The 23609-nt window shown below is 43.8% G+C and overlaps 1 protein-coding gene across 1 annotated transcript in view; it reads left to right on the top strand.

Moving 5' to 3' along the window:
• The first annotated feature begins 2410 nt into the window (after positions 1-2410).
• LOC139049298 (zinc finger protein 709-like) overlaps positions 2411-23609 on the top strand; it is a 56124-nt gene continuing 34925 nt past the window's right edge. The window contains exons 1-3 of the mRNA XM_070524676.1: positions 2411-2520; positions 6643-6849; positions 10215-11094. Of these exons, the coding sequence (XP_070380777.1) occupies positions 2499-2520; positions 6643-6849; positions 10215-11094 (1109 nt within the window). The 5' untranslated portion in view covers positions 2411-2498. The remainder of the gene's footprint in view (positions 2521-6642; positions 6850-10214; positions 11095-23609) is intronic.

The following is a 23609-nucleotide window of genomic DNA, read 5'->3' as shown; positions in this document are numbered from 1 at the left end:
CACACCACAACGACTGGACTATCAACTGAGGTTTATTAGAATCGGTGTAGTCCCAGCAAGGCCAGCAGAGCATGCGCAACATCATCGCTAATCACATAGCATGAAAAGACAAGAAACGTTTCTATCGGGACCGACTTAGAAATTCAAATTCTTTTTCAAGTAAGCGCACCGAGCTTGTACTAACGCAGTCATCACCTAATAAACTGATGTAGTACGCTTCCAAGATTTCCAAGAATTCAGTGTGACGCAGCATTCTCGACAAGAAAGTAGCGAGCGCCGAGTTTTCAGGAAAGGAAACGCAAGCAAGGCAGATGACGATTATCGTTGTGGGACAAATATACACCCCAAAGGGTGCAACCATTTTAAGAGTGCACTCGTAGAAAACTTTACACCCTTTGGGGCGTATCTTGTCCCACAACGATAATCGTCATCTGTCTTTCCCGCGTTTCCTTTCTTTAACGCTGCGAGCTCGGTACTTCCAAGTCACGAACGGCATGCGCGTTATCAGTGTGACGCAGCATTCTCGACAGGAAAGTAGCGAGCGCCGAGTTTCAAGAAAGGAAACGCAAGCAAGGCAGGTGACGATTATTGTTGTGGGACAAATATACACCCCAAAGGGTGCAACCGTTTTAAGAGTGTGTAAGCAAATTACACCCTTTTGCCCCGGGGAATGCCGGCATATTGTGACTTCGGATTAGCGTAGTTCTCGGAGGGCCAGTCCAATGCCTCCTAGTAAAGGAGGCATTGGCCAGTCCTTACTTTTTGGTTCTAATCATAGAGTTTCATATTAGTATACCTAGAGGCAAATCTGGCGCTGCGATCGTTCAACCATCATGGGAATGATGGGAAGTACAGGCTTCGGATTGGCATTCTGTTGACTCGCGAACTAGTGTACAAGTATTTTTTTTTAAGTTTCGGTTTCGCTCCAAGCGCAATTGCTATAACCTGCAGTTGGACAGTGCAACGCAAAGCTCTCTGCGTTTGTTATGTTGCTCGGAGTGGCAAAAGCGCGCTGGGCCAGCGACTGGGACGATGCTTGTGTCGCGGTGTGGCGTCGAAGCCGTGACGAGAAAGCGGCGGCATCGTAAACGTTGAAAGAACATGTTTTGAGCGTTTAGACCTTTGCTTGTTAAGTGTGTTAGGTTGGCACTGTAGCGTTACGTGCTTTATGAAACTTCAGAATAGAACAAAGAAGGCACTACTGATACAAGACATATACAATTGTACTTCTAGTGGCTTGACAATCAAATTTTATTGAGGGCTTTATTATGTGCTCGTTTATGTGCTCATTGAAATGCGTGTTTTAGGACTTTGAGAACACAAACTTACTTGTGGTAGGAAAGATAGCTGTTTCCTAGCTGTAATCTAGTGTCGCACAATGGGTACCCGCAAAGCCACGCTGTAACGCTTCGGAAGCGGTACGCCAATATAAAATATGATGGAGCATACTCGTAGGAGGCCACTAGCGTCCTAGCTAGCACTGCAGCAGATGTGCTTAAAAGTACTTGAAGACGTTCAGCAATTGTGACAGCCGACGCAACCTTTCGAAAGAGCGAGAGAGTTCGCAAGTGCCTGTCGTCTGCGAGAAAAGTCTCGCGTTTGCAGCGAGCAGGCGTCGTAGCAGACGACACTTGTAGCATTCCTCTCAAGGGCGCAACGCTTTGTCACAACACAACATTTTTATTTCCAGACATACTTGATGAGTATTTTTATATAAGTACATGCACGGTTGTTTTGCTGTTGCAAAAATGAATAAATAATTATTCTTTGGCGTTAAATTGGGAACAGAATCGCACAAGTATGCATACCCTGGTGTGTCCTGCTGACAAACCATAGTAAACCATGCTTCCATCTCAAAGTCATGCAAAGTTTATGTAGCGTGTTGTGCATTATATAACATACTGCAGAAATATAATTAGATTTTACGTGATAATATTTGAGTATAGCGTTGTCTAGTGCGCCAGAAGCAAACGCCATTAGTATAAAGACCGAAGTCAATCCGAAGCCTGTACTTCCCATCATTCCCATGTAGGTTGAGGCGACGCTCATGAGAACCCCCGTAGACACTAGCGCCACATTTCCCTCTAGGGTATTTTTAGAAACTCTATGGTTCTAATTCATTAATAAGCCTAACGGGAGCGAGCTCGTAGCCCTGTGGCTGTGCGCTTAGGAATTTTCATTTTGGCTTTCTTCCAGTTGAAATTTGTCAGCACCAGCTCCTTTTCCACCTGGGTCTCTGTCAGACTCTTGTTTTCTTCAAATACAACCTCGTCATCGCCCTGGAAAGATTCGGCCGTTATTTTTCCGATGTAATTTAGTGCCGCTTCCCCATGCAGTTTGTTCCAGATTGTCGCCATAGGTGGTGTTCTGTGGCGCCACGTCGCGGCCCCAAATATTTTCCGGATTATCTGTTTCACGCGCGCGCATCGCATGGGCCTCCGCATCGACCTACTGATGATACTCTAGTACACGAGAATTTATTCTATGAGTGAGCTATCATGCTGTGTGGTGGGCGAGCAGGTAAACAAACTCACTTCCCTGCTGCTGTCGCTGTTGTAGCAGCACGTTTGTACACACGAAGGAGAAAAAGTGCGGGGGAAGAGGAGGACTTTGTTTTTGCTCTGGCGGCCTCCCTCCATCCAGTGCTTTAGTGCCGAGCCCTCTAAATTGATGCCTCCCGCCTTGTAACAGTATGTCATGCGCGTAACTTTGCATCTGTGGTCGACATTGTAATAACACTAATACGGTATGTTACACAGGTAGTCTGTCTGCTGTTTTTAGGATAACTATTACGAGCTACCCGGACGAACTCTACACACTCGTGATGTTTACAACTAAAAGAACATTTTTCCTGGTTGCGCGAGGAGCCATGTTGCACTTTGCGGCAGTCACGCGGTGAAGTGCTGAAGGCAGATATCCCTGCATGTTTGTACCGTCATTTGTCTCATTTGTTTTACTTTGCCACTGCTGTCGTTACAGCTTCTGCTGATGTTAATTGTGCCCGTCAAGATCTAGCCGATCTCTGCACCGTTGACAACAACTAGCTGCAAGTGCTGATTGCTGCTGGTTGGCTCAGTCCAGAATCTGGCAGGTATATTCATTTGCTCTAGGCATGCTGATGCTTCTAATACTTGAGCTGCTACAATAGAGGAAGGTTGAATTAAATGTTGTTTGAGTGATGCGTGACACCCTATCACTGTTGTGCTATACAGGTGGCAAGGCATCTTCAGATTTAGGCCATGAAGGTTGGCCAGTTATCTGTTGGAAGTTCCCACAATGCATTAAATGCGCATATAAAATTGTCTAGGCCAGAACTCTTATAATACTGTAGTGCCCTTGGTGCCTGATGCCATCACAAAAGAAACTAGAAGAATCCAGAAAATTTGTGTCCAGCGAATAGCTCATGAGGAATCGCATAATACAGGTCTTCAACGTCCTGTGAAAATGCGTACACATTGGCTCCAGGTTCCATGTTCTAAAGTCAGCACGACTTCTCTAGAGCTCCGCACAAGGAAAGGGTCATCTAGGGGTAACTGGCATAAATGGCGCTTCAGGTAGTGCCCTACTTGCATCTGCCATGTCTTCTTCTCTGAGACAATAGCCCTAAATGGGCAGTCAGGCCTCATGATGGAGTGCTCAGCGCCATTAGGAACAAAATCGAAGACTTTGGTGAAGTTAGCTTCAGTTGTGCAACCGGAGTGAATAGTGGCCAGTTTCTATAACTGTTGAGCTTTTATCTTCATTCCACTGTCGTTAGTTTCAACAACCAACAGTATGTACAACGCAAAGGTATTTGCATTGGATCATCGCTCGCTCCTATTCTTTCAGACATCTTTCTCAGCACCTTCGACAAGTGTGTAAATAGCATTCTGAATCAGTCATGTGCTCCTTCTATAATGAGGTATGTCGATGACTACCTGGTGGACGTTAACGTTAACGGTTCCAAGGTCTAGGCTAGATGACACTGTAGAATCTATAATTAACACATTTAGACATGCGTCGGAGGCTCTAAACTTTACGTGCAAAAGGCCTTGTGATAACAGCATTCGCTTTCTGGACCTCAATCTCACTCTAATGAACACGCATGTCTGTTTTGAATACCAGCTGACGGTGAACAAGCAGCTAATTTCATACGACACTGCGCACTCCAAGCTAGTAAAAAGAGGAGTTGCAATGACTTGTCTAATAGAAGCTCTAAATAAGTCTTGCAATCACAAAGTAGAAAGCAGTTTCAATAACCAGGTTTCAAGGCTACGCCTAGCCGGTTTCACTTCACTCTTGATCTCTAGTGTCTGTGATAAGCTTCTTCAAAATATCAAACAGGCAAGAGAGGGCACTAACACAAAAAAGCCATTTGATAGGAAGAGAGTACATGTGATTCCATATTGGCACAGGGTGTCCTTAAGAAGGTGGCGCAAAGGCACAGTGTTGATCTTCTCTTCAGTGCACCGTGTAAGTTGGCCAAGATATTCCCTATGCTGACAAAGGCTAAACCCAAACCATGCGTTAAGAAACATGCAGCGCAGTACACGGCTTGCAAAAGTAATGTCGTATATGAGATACCCCTAAGTTGCCAACAGGTTTATGTCGGCCAAACCGGACGGTGTTTTAATGAAAGGGCGCGTGAGCACAATTGGGCCGTAAATAACAATGCGGGGGGCCATCTGGCAGAACACTGTAAACGTCACAATTGCCGCCCGTATCTTCGTGACACCAGGTTTCTGGCACGGTCTAGAGATAGACTAGAACGGGAGATATTAGAAGCTTTCTACGTTGCAAAGGCCGAGAGCATGTGAATTACCTGCCCTTCAGTGACGCTTACCGAAGGGATAGCATTTCTAACGAGATAGGGAGGTCGGGATGTCACGATGGGCCATTCTAGGTTCTATCTATTTAAAAGCCTGTTTCTTCAAAAAAACATTTCGTTGGAAGTAGCGCCTTGTCCGCCGTACATGTTCCTCTTTTAGTCCGCATCTTCGTAGCGCTCTTTTCTTCAAGTATTCAAAACCAACTCGCCCACATCAAGCTTCTGCTGCTTCCCTTTTTCGACCACCTGGGGTTCTTTAACGTGCACCTAAATATAAGTACATGGGTGTTTTCGCCCCCATTGAAATGCGGCCGCCGTGGCCAGGATTCGATCCAGCGACCTCGTGCTCAGCAGCCTTACACCATAGCCACTGAGCAACCGCGGCGGGTGTAGGCACTTTTGCTGATATAAGTCATCCCCTCATGTTAGGGCACAGGCCCATGAGGAGAAGGGCAAACGGTGTTTAGTTTGAAATGTGAGGTCTTTTCGCGGTGTGTAGCGATGTAATTTTAGCATCCTTGATTATAAGCGCACATTGTATGCACTGCGCTTGTCAGCTCAGGATGGCCAGACCTCGAGGGGCCCCTTAATGCAAAAGTGAAGGAATATTGGGTGGGGGAACAAGTGACTGGCAATTCTGTCATGAACTCTAGAATTAGAAGATGAGAGATGTGGCAGACTTCATGGAAAAAAAATTGCCTTTGTGTTATGAACACTGAACACCTTCTTCTGGAAGGGAAATAACAGGAAGTGGGCCTGGAAAAGTCGTAATGGGGACACAGGAAATGAAATAGATTTCATACTCTGTGCCAACCCTAGCATAGTGCAATTTGTAGAAGTGTGAGGTAGGGTAAATAGCAGTGATCATAGGTTAGGTAGGTCTAGGATTGTCCTCAATTTGAAGAGAGAAAGACCAAATTAGTTAAGAGGAAACAGGCCAGCCAACCTAGACAAAGTCGGGGTAAATGTGGATGACAAGACGGGTAATTGGAGATCACTAAGAGAGGCTGCTTGGGGTCATTGAACAATGGCACATACTGAGTGCCGCATACCCAGTGACCCAAACCAGCATCAAAGAAGTTTGTTGAATAGCAGCACATACCCACTGTTACATGCTCAGCCACCGAAGTTGGTCCGGCAGTTAGTTTTGAACCCAGTTCCCAGGGACATGCAGCAACCGAATGCTCTACCCATTTGATCATAGACTACACACCGACCCGAATTGGCAGGAAAGAGGATATGTGTAGTCATACATACATACGTACAGACCTACCGCTAAGTGGGTAAAGTTCTTAAAGAACGCTGTTGCATTAAAAAAGAACTTTGGACTAGCAATGTAATGTGTAGGGCAGGTAACTGACGGCCTATCGGGGTTACTGAATTGGTGCCAACGGAACTGACATGCAATCGTGGACAGCAGACAGGTAGTGTGAGGAAATAGAAAATTTACTAGCACGGGATGGTATCATCTGGCGCAAGACATGGGGTGACTGGAGATCCTAAAGTTGACATTAAATAGGCTCATGGCAATGACCTTAGGATGTTGCGGTAACTTTTCATTACTTGGACTACACCAATAGCTTTAAGATGCATGAGATGAAAAAGTATCTCAAGTATGTTCTGCTGTCGTAAGCCTTCCACAAAAATGAGATTGCCCTGCTTTTGTGTATTCAATGTGGATTGTCCTTTGTAGCCCTTTAGGAATACTGAACCAGAAGGGTTATTTTGTGTTCCTTGGCTATGCATTGCAAAGTTCCCCTGTATTTATTCTATTGTATTTACCTTTTGCTCTGATGCTGTAACAGGACTGCAATCGCCCCACTTGTTTTTTGCAGGCCTCACAAATGCAATGAGCCTAGCTGAAAGCATCACTGCCAAAATGGCATGCCACACCCCTTCAAAGGTCGTTGGTCAGGTCGATTTTGGCGTGCAGTGCAGCTTGCCTCTCGCTGACAAGTCTGTCGGCTGCTCGTTGAAACCAGGGAGCGAGTCTAGGAGCGTGCAGACTACGGAGGCTGTGGAGCAGTTAAGCTCCACCTCAGGTAGGCAGTGACCAGCACTTCTCTTACATTCGCTTGCTTGTGTAAGTGTGGTAAATGGCGAAGTCTGCCTAGCTTGGCACGACTTGCTCAAGTGTGTGTAACGTGCTGCCGAGGACAAATAAGCAGTTTTTTTTATTCTTGTCTGTATACTGATTGAGGCAAAATGCAAGAATAATGCTCTGCTGAGCACATTGAAGCACCTTAGATTGCAGAGCTTAATGCAGAGCCATCTTGACCTGGTGTTGTTGTAGCCCTTACATCGCTTTATGATAACCTTACACCCAGTGAGTCTCTTAGTTATGTATAGATCGGTGTATGAGTGTAAGAACATGAATATAGATCAATGCAGAATGTAAGTTGACCTCTGGGTTTGATGTGAGTAAAATTCAAACAAATTTATTTAATGCAGTGAACTATAAAACATACCTTGTCTTGTCAATATGCTCATTCATTGAGGGAGGCAAATATTGCTCGGGAAATGTAAGGATTCTTGTTCTGGGACAGGTTTTGGTGATGACATCCCCCAACACATCATTGGTGATGACTAAGCTGGACTGGCAAGGACTGGCACCTAAGGTGCATGCAAGCAATCACTTCAGGCGACCTGTACGAGTCTTGAGATGAACGCTGGCTATATGTTGGTTTTGGTCCTCTCCCATCGATAACAGCTTCAGGTTTTCTGTGCCGTGTTTACAGACTGCAGTGGCCGATGGGACCTCTCTCTCTTTTGGACCACCAGTTTGTCCCAGTGGATAGTTATTCTTCCTCAGCAGTCTTGTTACAATGTGCTATCAACCTTTGCTGATGTGAAAACGGAAGCCTCTTCCCTCCGAGAAATGGGGCACTAGTGAGCAATTCAAGTGCCTTTGCCATGAATTGAATCTGCCGTCATCAGGAGAACTTGTGCACGGTGCTCACAAAAGAATTCTATCACAGTGTGTTCAAGTTGACTGTCAACAGGCTAGCAGTTTGCACTACAATGCCTCCAGTGAAAATCGACATTTGCACTGTTTTACATTCTATTCACAGAAATGGAACGACGCACTGCCACAATCTTGCTTTGCACTTCCAACCATTTTATCACACTGTTTTCAAATGCACTTGTAAAGCCCCGACATTTTATTTTTGCACCCCTAGCAGTATTAACTCGTGTTTGGACAGAGTTTGCAAATTTGGCATGTTTGCCACAATAATGACAAGAACGATGATCCTTTCTCCACTTTGACAACTACACACAAGAAAACTTTGTTTTGTTTCGCTGTATACTACACGACAGACACAGGAAGGTTGTGCTAGTTATTTTGCGACAACTGACCAAAGCCCAACCCTTCCTTGGTAATTCAGGTGCATGTGGTTGCAGCGTAAGATTTGCAGAATGGTTTACAATATGTTTAATAACACAAAGTGGAATTTTAATATGTTCTTTTTGACAGCATAATAATGATACAATCACGGACCGATCTTTTGGACACCCTATATTCTGGGCCTGCCCGAATATTTGGACTGCTATAGTATTGCCACGTACTCCATATAGTGATCACCATGCAAGTGCCGGTGTCCGGTGATGTTTTAAATCAAAAGGCAGAAACTGTAGCGCTTCAGATGAACATTGAGGGCTTTCAACTTAGTGTAGAATGTTAAGGGGCCCTTCACCAGCTGTGGCCATTTTGAGCTGACAAGCACCTTGTATACAATGTGTGCTAGCGATTGTGTCTGCTAAGTATTACATCGCTATGTGCCGCGGAAAGAGCTGAAATTTCAAACCGGACGCTGTTTGCCCTTCTCGCGGGCTTTGCGCTCCCAGCTGGAGAGTTGACGTATATCTCACAAGTGCGCCTACGTACATTGCACTGCTGTAACGTCGCTTATAGTGACGCACGACTCTGTCTGGTCGATGGCAAATTTGTCCAAGAAAGGCGCTCGAGACAAAGAGAGGCGGCGAGTGACTTAGTGCTAGCACTCAAGCAGGGTGACTCCGATGCGGCACATGGGGTACTCAATTGCGCTCGGGATGAAAAGGGGCCAGCGAGCGGGAACAGCATGTTGGAGGGGCTAGTAGGCACCTGCTCCATGCGCGCCTCAAAGAGCTAAGGAAACCCGAAATTGGCATGGCTACGACTAGAGCACACATCCGGGCGGTCGACATGACGAAAGGGCTGTCCAAAGAAGAGATGGCTCCTGGTGGCCGAAAGCAGAGGGTACATACCTCATGCTGTAGGTGTTATCCACGTCGAAGGACATTAAGTCCGTGACCAGGGGATCAAGCAGGGACGACGGCCGTAAAGGGGCCTGCAGTGATACTTCAGTGAACACGCTGGATCAGAGTTGGGTGGCAGTTATATGGAAGTGGATCAAAACGACAAGTGGGGCCAGTTGGTTGGGATTCATAGTAAGGTTTGTTACAGCTCAACACAAGACAAGGACAACAGAAGGTATAAAATGACGACACGGCACTGACTCTCAACTGATATTTTATTAAAGATATGTGTAACATATATGTAGGTGCCATTTGATAACCATGACATGCACAAGCTGCAGAGATGCATTGAGGCAACTTTGACAAACTGACGCATAATCAAAATTGACATAGGTAATGCAGTTCCTTGTCATGAAGAGTGATAGATGGTTCACTGATACATGCTTTGTCCCTAATCTTTGTATTGCGAGCTTAGGCGTTTTCCCTTGTCAATTGGCTTACATTTTTGAAAATGACAGTAGTTTTTTAAAATTCGGGGCGTCAAGCGCGCGACTTGCAGTGCTCCGTGAGATGAAGTGGAGCAACCCCTTGAAAAGAGAGCTCATGCTCCCGAAGTCAAACATTCACACATCGCTTTGTGATCGCATAGCTACCACAAGATAATAGAATGTCACACACAACCTGCGTAGCAAAAGTCATGTACCTGTTCACATGTTTGACAGTGCATTTTCCCTTCACTTGCTTATCCTTCAGCAAATTATCAACCAACGGGCATATGCAACCTATCTTATGTTTCGCAGAAAAACGAACATTGCTCATTGAGGATAATAAAGCAAGCTTAGTCCTAGCATTTTTAGCATTTTCTAAGAGTGATAAGAATCCCAGAGAGTAGTTACACACTCCAAATTCTCCCATTTGTGATTTTTTAGCTTTCTGAAAAAAAAAAAAAAACGTTTTATAAGCGGACTTCACAACCGGCGATATAAAGCATTCAAATGCAGAAATATTGAGTAAATTAAAAAGGGCCATTAGTAGTTCCTTGTTTCATCCTACTTAAAATCACCATGAAGATCTCAATAAAAAAGGCAGCTTGTTATTAAATTTAGCATCTGTGTTCTTCTTCTGAATTTCATAATAACTCGTAAGTGATTTTGTTTTACCTGTGCAGCGTCAAGGCCCTGTATTTCTCCATCCACTGCCAAACGTGACAACTCAAGGCGAGGATGCCTCCACCGATGTCACCTGTGTGACTATGAGGCCGATGAACTATTTCTTCTGGAAGCACATGCCAGCGTCCATACTGCCAAGAAGCCGTTTGAGTGCCCTTCATGCCCTCGGAGGTACTCGGACAAATACAAGTTAAAATTTCACCTGCGCAGCCACCCAGGCAAGAAGCCACATCACTGCCCTTCATGTTCTCGGAGCTTCTCACGCAAGCATAGCCTGAATGCCCATGCAATCACCCACACCGGCGAGAAGCCATATCGGTGCACTTCATGCTCTCGGGGCTTTTTTCACAAAAGCCGCTTAATTGCTCACATGCACAGCCACACAGCTGAGAAGCCATATCAGTGTCCTTCATGCTCTCGGAGCTTCTCACGAAAGAGCTACCTCAATGACCACCTGCTCATCCACACAGGCGAGAAGCCATTTAAGTGCCCTTCATGCTCCGAGAGCTTCTCACTCAAGGTCCACCTGAAAGCCCACCTGTACACCCACACAGGTGAGAAGCCATATCAGTGCCCTGCATGCTCCCAGAGCTTCAAGGTAAAGCGCCACCTGGAAGTCCACGTGCGCACCCACACAGGCGAGAAGCCATATAAGTGCCCTTCATGCTCTCAGTGCTTCTCACGCAAGTGTTACATCAAAATCCATATGCGCACCCACACAGGCGAGAAGCCATATCAGTGCCCTTCATGCTCTCAGAGGTTCTCATTCAAGTCCAACCTCTGGAGACACATGAGGCGGGAAGCCATTTCAGTGCCCACTCTGCTTTCAGAGATTCTCGTTACAGAATGCCCTGAAGACACACCACTGCATTCATACAGGTGACTGGCCATATAGTTTCACCATCTGCTCCAGGTCCTCATCACTTGAACAGACTTAAAAGAGCACAGCATCATGATACTGTAGGGTAGGTCAACAATCTCTTTGAACTAGAGTCTCAATTAAAAATCTACATACGTGCAGCATGTTACGTAGTGTTCAACAGCATCAGGTAGCACAAGTGTCTCCACATGCTCCTAAGCAGAAACTTTCGCTCGGGCCCCACTCCTATGCTGCCTATTTATACGCATGTAAAACACAGTAATGCTTCTCTGAGATAACCAGTGGGCCAATCATAAGGAAATTTCTTACATCTGAGACATAAGACTGAATTCTGGCGACTGCTGGAAGATTTTTGGTTGAAGGCCTGAATGTTATAACAAGAATTTACAAAGATTGTTCAGCTTCAAAAAAACATTGAAGCACGATGTTTATAAATTTGTAGCTCTGCACTGGAATAGGTATCATAGTTCTGTTAGCCGTATATGATAATCATCCAAAGCGTACAAATTTGTTGTATCAATTTATATCTTTCGCGAACTTGTTACATTGTTTACGGGGACTTTGCAAATGTCATCACCATCAGCCTATATTACGTCTACTGCAGGTTGAAGGCCTCTCCCTGCGACCGGCAATTACCCCTGTCCTGCGCCAACTGATTCCAACTAGCGCCTGCGAATTTCCTAATTTCATCGCTCCACCTAGTCTTCTGCCCTATTTGACTGCGTTTCCCTTCTCTTGGTACCCATTCTGTTACCCTAATGCTCCAACGGTTATCTAACACATTGCATGACCTGCCTGGCTCCATTTTTTTCTCTTAATGTGAATTAGAATATCAACTATGATTCAAACTGCTCTCTTTCTGTTTCTTAATGGGATGCCTAGCATTCTTTTTTCCATCGCTCTTTACGCGGTCCTCAACTTATTCTCAAGCTTCTTTTTCAATCTGTAAGTCTCCGCCCCATATGTCAGCACCAGTAAAATGCATCGATTGTGCACCTTCCTTTTCAATGATAATGGTAAGCTTCCAGTGAGGAGCTGACAATGCTTTTCATATGCAATCCAACCCATTTTTATTATTCTATGAATTTCTTCTTATGGTCAGGTTTCCTTGTGATTAGTTCACCTAGGTAAACGTACTCCTTCACGGACTCTAGAGGCTGACTTGCGATCCTGAACACTTGTTCCCTTGCCAATCTATTCATCATTATCTTTGTCTTCTGCTTATTTATCTTCAAGCCCACTTTTACATTCTCTCTGTTAAGGTCCTCAATCATTTGTTGTAACTCATCTGCTATCTTGCTGAATAGAACAATGTCATCAGCAAACCGAAGGTTGCCGAGGTATTTGCTGTCGATCCTTAATCCTAAGCCTTCCCAGTTTATGTTTTTCCAGTTGGATGAAGCTTGAATGCTTCATCCAAGCATGCAGTGGAGAGATTGTTTCCCTTTCTGACCGCTTTCTTAATAGGTTTCCTTCTACTTTTCTTGTAAAGAATTAAGGCAGCTGTGGAAGCTTTGTAAATATTTTCCCGAGATATTCACACAATCCTCCTGTACTCCTTGATTATGTAATGCCTCTGTCTGCTCGTGTCTCTGCTGAATCAAATGCCTTTTCGTTACCTATGAAAGTCATGACGGATGTGATCCATTGTATAGAATATCCCTTCATGAAACCTGCCTGTTCCATTGGTTGACTAAAGTCCAGTGTTGCCCTTATTCTACTGGAGATTATTTTGGTGAATATTTTGTATAATACTGGGTGTAAGCTAATGGGCCTATAATTTTTCAATTCTTTAATGTCTCCCTTTCTATAGATTAGTATAATGTTTGCATTATTCCAGTTTTCTGGGACCCTTGCAGTCGATAGACGCTTTGTATAAAGAACTGCCAGTTTTCCAAGCATTATGGCTCCTCCATCTTTGATTAAATGGACTGTTACTCTGTCTTCTCTTGCCGCTCATCCTTGTTTCATGTCTTGTAAGGCCCTTCTAACTTCATCGCTAGTTATAGGAGGAGTTCCTGTATCCTGTTCATTACTGTTTCTAATTGAGGTATCCTGACGCCTCTGGGTACTGTACAGGTCAGTATGGAATACTTCCGCTGCTTTTACTATATATTCAAGATTGCTAGTGATATTACCCTGCTTATCTTTCAGTGCATATATCTTGGTTTGTCCTATGCCAAGTTTCATTCTCACCGATCTCAGGCTGCATCCATATTTACGACTTCCTCAGTCTTTCTCACATTATAGTTTCGAATATCTCTTATTCTCGCTTTTTGATCAGTTTTGACAGTTCCACGAATTCTGTCCTTTCTCTTGAGTTGGACACTTTCATTTTTTTGTCATTTCTTTATTAGGTCCTTTGTTACATGGGAGAGCTTGTCTACTAGTTACCTTGGTGCCTTGCCTCCCACTTTAATTGTTGCATATGCAGCCATTCTAGTTACGGTTTCATTCATTAGCTCTACGTCATCATCATCTCTCTGTTCTCAGGCGGCTTATTTGTTTGCAAGTACTAGCCTGAATTTGTCTGTTTTTACTCTTACTGCCTCTAGGTCGATCAGTTTCTTGAGCAATTTAGCTCTTTCTCCCTTCAAACTGAGGTGAATCCTAGCCCTCGCTAACCTATGATCACTGCACTTTACCCTACCTATCACTTATACATCCTGCACTATGCTGGGATCAGCAGAAAGTATGAAGTCAATTTCATTTCTTGTTTCACCATCAGGGCTTTTGCAGGTCCACTATCTGTTGCTTCGCTTCCTGAAAAATGTTTTCGTTAGTCGAAGCTTATTCCTTTCTGCGAATTCTAAAAGCATCTCTCCTCTAGCGTTCCTGGAATCGACACCGTTGTTGCCAATGGCTTGTTCACCAGCCTGCTTTTTCCCCCACTTTTGCATTGAAGTTGTCCATTACTACAGTTCATTGCGTTTGCAATTTTCTCATTGCTGATTCAACATCTTGATAAAACCGATCTACTTCCATATCATCCTGACTGGATGTTGGAGCATAGGCTTGTATAAGTTTGATTGCGACCGCTGCTACCCTCATTATCATTGAAAAGGAAAGTATACAACGAGTGCATTTTACCAGTGCTCACATATGGGGCAGAGACTAGGAGACTGACAAAGTAGTAGCTTGGGTATAGACGATATTTTAATAGACATGCAGAGAAAAAAAATGGCACTAGGCAGGTCATATAATGCATAGATCAGATAAGCATTGGACCATTAGGGTGACAGAATGGGTACCAAGAGAAGGAAAGCGCAGTAGAGGATGGCATAAGACTAGGTGGTGCGACAAAATTAAGAAATTTGCTGGTGCTAGTTGAAATCGTTGCGCACAGGACGGGAGTAATTGCAGATCGCAGGGAGAGGCTTTTGTCCTGCAGTGGACATAAATATACTGATGACGATGATGATGACTCCCATTGACTCTCATTAATGCTGTAGAATTCATCAATGTTGCCTGCTATGTCCTTATGGATTAGGAATCCCACCTCGTATTGCTTCTTTTCTCGGATGACTTCTATAGCAGAGGACATCGCCGTTATTCATCAATGTATAAGCCTCACCAGCTTTTGTAATCTTTCTAAGGCCGAGGATATGCCAAAGAATGTCTGATAGTTCCTCAAAGAGTCCTGCTATGCTAGCCTCACTCGAGAGAGCTCGGCTGTTAAATGTTGACAGGGTGCCACTTATTAGCGGCATATTTGAAAGCCTTGCTTATTACATCAATTTTGTCTGCTTTAGATGTCCTATTCGATGCATTTTACAGAACTTTGATATAATTGTCATTGCTGAGTTAGAGTTGTAAACTTGATGGTTTCATTTTCTGAAGATTTGTGATTTTCAACAAGGTTTATTATGAAATTGATGGCCTAAATAAAAATTATGACCAACAGTCACCAGATTGTATTTCTTTTAACTGCAACAAACCTTATGAAGTTTGGTATAGCAGTTGTTGAGAAAAACGATTTCTTCTTTCCTATGTATTTAGATGGGAGTCCCTGAGCTGAAGCTTGCTCTTAAAGGGTGCCTGAAACACTTTTTTGGAGTCGCGATGTTTTCTCTAGATGTTTTCTCAACATGTTACAGAGCAAAATGAGTTATGAGAACTGATCCACACAAAGGCTTCTATAGCTGAGAAAAATTTCAAAATACAGTTATATCTTGATATTATGAAGTGGATAAAATCAGCAATTTACTTTGTCTTATTGTGGCTTTTCATTATTTGAAAACTAATCGATGTTCTTTTCTATCTCAAAAACTACTGTTTGCATGCCCCTGCACACTATGTATGTAATTGTATGTTATATTATTTTTACATTACAGATGACTGAATGATCTGCTTTTTAAGCTCTCTTTCTTTTCCCAGTATTCTCATTGTTACCTATGAAATTGTTCTGTTTGACCAATTCAAGTATTTGTTGGCTCTAGGTTCTGGTTTATGTGGTTCATCCTGGAATATTTGGAGCTTATTCTATTCACTTTTTTTTTTTACATATGGGTGCTTTACTAGTGGAATTGCTTGTTCACTACGTTAAAGCTTTCGACTGTCTGTTTCATCAGAGCATCAAATAAATACCAGTGTTTGTTTGCATTCATTGTCTGTTGTCGGTATTTTTATACTTGAATGACAGCATCCAATAAAGGGATGTTAGCATTTTATTGTATCTGGAGCTGGAAGAGAAGTTTAGTGACGACATTGGGAAGTTCATTATTAGCATAGAAAAAAGCTGTTATAAGTAACATAAATGAGTAATTGAAGTTTTGAGTCGAATGTCAAGTCCACCATGCCTAATTCATTCTTACACTTAATTGCAATAATGTACCAGGATTTCTTAAGCACTAGTATACATATATTTGTAGAAATATTTGTATCAACTTGACATATTGAGTTGGGCTTATAAACCTGCACTCTGTAATACGTTTGTGCTCAGAAGGCAAAAAATTCGGCCAATCCTGTTTTTCGAAACTTGAAAAGGTTCTTTGTGGATTCCAGTTGCGCTGGTCTCTCATCAGGAATTTCCTCACCCATAAAATTGTGCACAGGACATGCTTTTACGATAACAAATACAAGCATTCACTGTTTTGATTAAGGGTGTGCAAATAGTTGCTGAATCCCCCGTTTAAGTATTCTGCACTAATTTCACTTTATTGCTTTTTTGTTGTATGGTTATTTTTTCTCGCCATTACCTTCTTTGATATATCCTAAAGGCAATATTTCCAATTTTGCATTGTTCCCATTTTTTTTATTTCTGTCGCAGGATTGTTTTATGATGGTATGCGGTGGTATTTTTTTTGTGCTCTTTTCAAGCTTCTGGCTGATTGGTAACATTGCTTGGAGGCCGTTACCATCCGATTCATACTCCTGCATTTTTCAGTCTACTTCTTCCATTCGCTCCGATGTCACTTCTGCATAACTCTAGTCCATCTAATAGCACGTGCACTTTACTATAATAAATTAGACACTTCAGTACACTCCAGGTTTTTCTGTTCATTTTTGTATGTGTACTTAGAATTTTGTTTATGTGCTAGTGAATGTTCACTTTCGAGTTCATTACGAATCCTTTCTGCGACTTTTGTCATTGTTGATGTACTTTTACTTCTATTTGCATTTCTCACACAGTTTGTTCAAACCTTGCATAAACATTACATTTTAATAAAGTGTTTTTGCTTTGTCACAATGTTCTCATTTCATGCACTCTTGGCATGAAGGGCTTGGTCTGGCCACCTGCCAAGACGTGGCCATTTGTTCTTCGCAGGATGTCATTCCCATTGTGGTTGTAAGCATCATAGCTTACTAAAGGCGGTATTAAGGATTTATTATTCCTAGCAGGCTCATTTTCGTGCAACTTGGTAGAGGATGCGCCGGCCATGCGGGGAACAGTGCTTGGCACTGCGCCATGGCTCCTACAGTCAACACCGACGCTTCTACTCATCTGGGGCGCGATTGGAGATCGTTGTTCGAAACGCCCGATCAGTTTCACCTCACGCGATTGGCCTAGGCCGTGCCAACGGGTGCGGCTGACGACGTCTGCGCGGCATAGGCCAGTCGCGTGAGGCGAAACTAAACGCGTGTTTTGAACAACGATGTCTAATCGCGCTCGTCACCCGCGAAAATTAGCTTCAGATAATCGTAAACCTTTCAAGACCGCTTCTAGACCAGCTTTTTGATAACGTTCTAAAAACGTTTAGAAATTGGTTACAAATAGTTTTGGCAAAGGGATTACTTGTGTCTTTCCCAATCCTATTTCTAGACCAGCTTTTCGAATACGTCTTGCAGACCTGTTCTAGATCGTCTCAAGAAAGTAATTAAGCCGGACATTAGCAGAAATATACGACGTTTTCCCGCCGAAGTTCTCTCATTCGTGTCTTCTTTAACCCGTTTTTATCGTCTTTGATAAACGCTACGAAAACGTTACATATCTCTTTTGTGCTACCTGGGCAGCGTATGGTACAGAGAGAGCAGTTGCTAGGTACACCAGTGAGTAGGTATATCTTAAGAGTCAATCGGAGAATCGGTGGCTGTGTTGTGCAATGAGGCACAGCTACACAAGTTTAACTAGAACCTCAGGGCCAATATCATGGTTTGTCCATTTTCGCAGAATGTGCACCCTGTGCACATTGTAGGGAGGCGGAGGCGAGAGATAGGGCTTTGTTGCGAGAGCCAAAGGAACAGGAGGGGGAGTCTGCGTTTATTAACGCGGCATGGATTGATTGGAAAGATTCTTATTCGGTGGTGGTGGTAGATGGCAAGGGGAGCGTTCGAAATGTCGTTCATTTTATACAAAAGACCTTGGGGTTGTTGAACAGGTGGCTATTGCTCCAGCACTGACTGATTCAGGAATACTTTTGGTGTTTAGTGACTCACAATCTATCATTAAAGCCTTCTAGAGGGGACTTGTTGCAGAGCCATCTTACAAACTGCTGCAGGGTAGAGATATCACTTCCCACACAGTCAAATTACTTGGTTCTCGGAGCACAGGGAGTCGGTGGAGGGAGCCCTGCAATCTCAACAAGGTGGCACACAGGGAGGCACGAGGATTAGTGTGCCGTGTACTTCCTGAAGGGGCTCGATCTCCTGCTCCCGAGTTCAGGGACCAGCTGTTAACCTACGAGATCCCCAAGCACTATTACTTAGGGCGCCGGGCATTGCCCCTGCCACATTCTAAATTAAATATGCCACAGGCGGTTACATTAAGGCTTCTGCAGACATGAATTTACTCTAACCTGATCGTCATGAATAAAATTGATTTGGACTGCGGGGTTTCAGTCTACTGTAGTAAGTGTGGGGGTTTGCTCGATTTAGAACACATGTTGCAGCTTTTTCCTGCAGCGCAAATAGCACAAGGACGTAGAAGAGAAAACAGACACACACGGGCGGTAACTTCCAACAATTTATTTCTGGGATGGATGCCACTTTTACACCCTTACTTCTTTCTCTCTCTTTATTTTTATAAGCACATGCCTACTGACAAGGTAACAGCGCAAATGACAGTACAACTCACTTGCAGACTACGCAAAAAGTATTGTGTTTAACCCATGTGGAGGAATTCCAACTCCTTCGATAGTGACACGGACGATTGGGCAACGCAAGCATTGCCAAACTCACGCATCCTTTGTTTTACGATATGGTCTTGTTTTTGCACACAAGCTGATACGCCTGTTTGGAGCTGTGAATACTGTCAACCTATCCATGTTGTCCTACCTTCTTCAGGTTGTGCGATAAGCGGTGGATGTAAAGAATTACAGCAAAATTTTTCTTTTTAGCAGACTATGTGCTAGCTGACGTCGAGAAACCAGCCTCTGCTGACTGTGCTGCTCTGAGCAGTGCTTCAGCAATTGACACAATCAAAGTGTTTGGAAAACCAGCCTCACTCAACCACAGCACCTGTTGAAAACTGGAAGAAAAATGTAGGCACGACTTCTTTAGTACATTGTTCAAACACATTTTTGTTATGCCCCTTTTAATAAGGTTGGAATGAGCAGGGCTGTACGATAAAAGAGGCTTATTAGCTCCAGGTTGGTAACACCAGCAGATGTGATCGTCAGACAACACAAATTGTAGATCGAGAAAGCATTGGCATTTCGAAGGTCACATCAAGGGGACCAAGACATTCACAAATTATGCTTTTAACACCTTCACGTTCTTTTTGAAAACAATGAGAAGTGCAGTCAAGAAACAAAAGGAAATCGTCAACATATCAGAATGATCTGTAGACTGAGGTTCCCTCATGCCTGTCTGCCTAGACTCTACTTTTGCATGATGCAGGTTGCGGAGGATGGGTTACAAACAACGCTCGACACATACACCTTGCTTCTATAGAAACGGAACATTATTCCAGTGAATAAACGTTGAAGTGAGGTACTGCTTAAGTAATGCTCAAGAACACCGAACAGAAGTTGCGGCTTCATTGCAAAACTGCACTGCGCCAAATGTGTCAATGCTTTCCGCAACGTAAATTAACAGGTCGGATTGAGGGATAGAATAATTAAGGTCTTTTATGTCAATGGAAAATACACTCAGCCTCTTGTCAGAGTGCATTTTAACTCTTGACAATGAAGGGGTCACTAATTTTGAGAAGATTTAGTGTGTTTAGCAGGTAAGTGGCTAAGGTTCCTTTCTCAGACATGATAACCCTCAAGGGGACGTTACTTTTGTATGTCCTCCGCGCTAAAAAATACCTCTAAACACTCCCTACTGTTCTTCTCAATGCCTTTTACAACCTTATTCAGATTAATTTTTTTGTCACATTTTAATAGCTTTAGCTAACAAGACTATTTTATCTTGCCTAAACACGCCTGAGATGGCTTCGTTAGCCTTTTAGAAAAAAAGACCCACGAGTCATGACTGCGAACCCATGCTCCTTGTCGGCGAGCAATACACAAAACAAATTACCTACTAAATAAGAAGCTACGCGACGCCCAGATAACCTTGAAGGCTTACAGCATTTTTTATTAAAAGGGGCATATAGTGAAAATGTGTGAACAATGCACTAAAGAAGTCGTGTCCTCATTTAATTTCTTCCAGTTTTCAACAACAGGTAGCGCAGTTGAGTGAGGCTGGTTTTTCAAACAATTTGATTGCGTCAATTGCTGAAACACTGCTCCGAGCAACACAGTCGGGATAAGCTGGTTTCTCAATGTTAGACAGCGCAGTCTGTTAAAAAGAATTTCGCTGTTATTCTTTACATCCACCACTTATTGAATAACCTGAAGGTAGGACTACGTGGAAAGGTTGGCGAAGTATTCACAGCTCCAAACAAGCTTATCAGCTTTTGCGCAAAATCAAGACAATATAGAAAAACAAAGCAAGCATGCAAAACGCAGCATACAAAACGGTACCTTGCCCTGTGGGAAGAGTCATATAGGACAAACTGTCAGTTGCATTAATGATAGGCTTCGGGAGCCCTCCAGTAAAGTTAACAAGCCTTCGCTGAAAGGCTATCTCGCGATGCATTATCATAAGTGCAGATGCGTTCCGCAATTTGAAGATACATTATCAGGAGAAGCAAACGCGAATTAACTTATCTCATCATTGAAAGTGCTCGCACTGAAGAGTTTGGCAATGCTTCTGTTAGCCAATCGTCCATGTGACTATCAAAGAAGGAGTTAAAATTCCTGTGCATGCGATAAAGATAACAGTTTTTGCTTAGTCTGCAAGTGAGTTGTACCATCATTTGCTCCGATACGTCGTTAGCAGATACATGCTTATAAAAAAAAAGCGGGAGAAGAAAGTGAAGGTATAAAAGTGGCAACCGTCCTGCAAATAAATGATTGTTGTAAGTTAGCGCCTGTGCGTGCCTGCTTTCTCTGCTAAGACTTCGTGCTATTTCTGCTACAGGAAAAAACAGCAAAATGTTACACCAACAAGCCCGAATATCTACACTGATGGAACACATGCTTTGGCACTGCTTGGCGTTGGCTGGTAATAGTTCTCAAGGTGAACAGTGGTGGCAGCAGATGCTATGCAGTGCAGTGCTGGCGGACCAACTCAGGCCTGGCCAGAGGGCCTGTGTCATGGCAGAGGGGCTTGGACGCTCTGTACTGACGTGGGAGCGGCTCGTATCAGTCCCAGACTGATTCCTCGGGACCTAAATAAAGTTCTTCATACCATACCATAGTTGTCTTAAGAGCCATGAAGTTTTCGAACTCCCCTGGCAGACAGTTGGCATCACCTTTTTCTACCGAATGGGAGAGGAGTGTGGAAACATAACGGCAGAAGCTGTCATTAAGTAATGCCATGAGGTCTTTGCTATGCATGGCGTTCCCCACAAACTTATGAGCAACAATGAACCACCGTTTAAGAGACGCAAGTTGGCTGAGTACATGAACCTACATGAGAATATCCACACTAAAATGAGCCCACACTACCCCGTTTAAACAGAATGGCAAAGCGAGCCATCCAAGAGGTGAAGAAGCTTCTAAACAAGACACCGTACCACACCACAGAGTTCCATAGTGCCATATTGGAGAAGAGAAACGTGCCAAGAGACAAGCTCCTGCACTTTCCAGTCAAGTGTCTGACGAGAAGGACAAGGACGCAGCTGCCTATGCACACCAAGCTTCTAGAGCTTGAGACAGTGCCACCCCAGCAAGTGGCTGCAAGAATTTAGGAGATACGTGAGTACAAAACAACATACTACAACTGAGGTCCAAGAGACCTGGAGAGGCTGCACCCTGGGTCTGTGCGACAGCTGAACAGGCGCGGTCACAGAAAACCGTACACCCAGTTCCTACATCGTGGCAAACGAACATGGTCAAGAGCTTTGTTGCAACAGAGAGCATCCCCGCTACCACAACCCCACATCAACAGCAGCAACGATGCAACAGCCTACAGGACCCCAACCCCTGGCACGAAGGTGAAGCTCAAGAAAGCGCTGAAAGCCACGTGCTGCCGAAAGCCACGATGCTATGTGGAGTGCGACTGAAGCCTTAGTTCCAAAAGTCATTTTCTTTCACTAAAGAAAGGGAGATGTGGCCAGCAACATTGTCACATGCATCACCAGTACAGCCAGTGCCACATCCCTCCTTAATTATTTGTAATCAAAACACGCCTATAAAATGTCTGTTTCTTAGTGGCCAAAATGTGCAGTTGTGTGTGTAGCAGGGTGCACAGGAAGGGGGAACGCAATAAGAAGTACAAACAGAGTACAAGTACATGCAGATTAGTGACTTCAATATGTGCCACCGAGCCGTAAATCTGCCTCTACTACTAACAGGTGCGAGGGTGTAGGTGCGACCCAACCAAGCACACGCTACAGTGTTGACCTTGGCCCAAAGGCCATGATGATACATGGTTGAAACAAAGCGAGGCAGTGTCCTGCAGCGTAACTGGCCCCGTCTGTGTTCCTGCAAGAGAACAGCAGACAACTTCACCACGTATACGAGAGCTACTGCAGTATCTTGTTGCAGTACGAGAACCACCGTCTTCCAGCACAGCAGGTTCAGGAACTGCCCACGGACAATCCTCTATGGACCGTGATCTAGTAGTGTGGACATGCAGTGGCCAACGCGTTGTTTCCCCAGATCACCTAAACTTTGAATTGCTTCCTGGCCTCACCTTTCTCCTCTGGTCTTTAAGAGGAGAGATGAAGAGGATGCCACTGCTCTGTACACCAAAAGTTTGTGGCTCCCTCTTGATGTTGGTTGACTGTATATGTGCTGGCCTTAGAATAAAGGGGGCATTTGCTCGATTTGAATTGAGCGTGTCAAAAGTCTCTATTTCTGTGCGGTCACAACAAGTGGTATGGGCCTACAAGCCTACACCGGTCATATTCACACATAAAAGATGTAAGGAACGTTGTGCAAACATAGTATCTTGCATAGCACCATCAAATGAAGCAATACTAAATAGCAGCTTAGCAATCTAGCTGGCATAAATCTAAGAAAATTTCTTGCACTTCAAGAAAGCCAAACTTTAGAGTGAAATTGAGCCCGAGTAAATCAGTGGTCGGGCCACATTACTTAATATTCGCCTTCATTGTTTAGATTTGGGTTACTGAACATGTGCCCTTTGCATTATGGTGAGCAGTTGCTCAAGCAAGTCTTCAATTCATAGCTGCAGAAATCCGAGGTAAACAGAGTAACAGTATAAAATGCAAGGCAAGAAACAGTCAAGAAATGCTACATAGAGTGCCATTAAAATTTGCAAGCGCTCGCCTACTCACGCATTATCTGCAAGAGGAAGCCCCACAATGGAGAAGTTTTTTTTCTTGTTCTATGCACAAAACTCACTGGCAATAATAGCAACAAGCATAAGAACCAGTTTAAACCTTTGCACCGTAAGAGAAGAAATTGGCCAAGCTGAAAGCTCGAATGCACCCCATTCACAAAGGCAAATTCAACAAAGAAGAGCAACAGCACTCAATAAAAGATAATAGCTGCACACGACCAATTTACCTACCACAAACGCACTGCAAGGCACAAGGAAACGAGCTGCTTTAGAGTTGCACCCAAGTGTCCCCATGTGTGTGGTCTGACTTTAAAGGGACTGACAGTCAATGTTC

This window comes from Dermacentor albipictus, chromosome 8 (assembly GCF_038994185.2).
Source record: "Dermacentor albipictus isolate Rhodes 1998 colony chromosome 8, USDA_Dalb.pri_finalv2, whole genome shotgun sequence".
In the NCBI taxonomy this organism is placed as follows: domain Eukaryota; kingdom Metazoa; phylum Arthropoda; class Arachnida; order Ixodida; family Ixodidae; genus Dermacentor; species Dermacentor albipictus.
The sequence above is the reverse complement of the archived record's forward strand: the minus strand, read 5'-3'. Positions and strand labels throughout refer to the sequence as shown.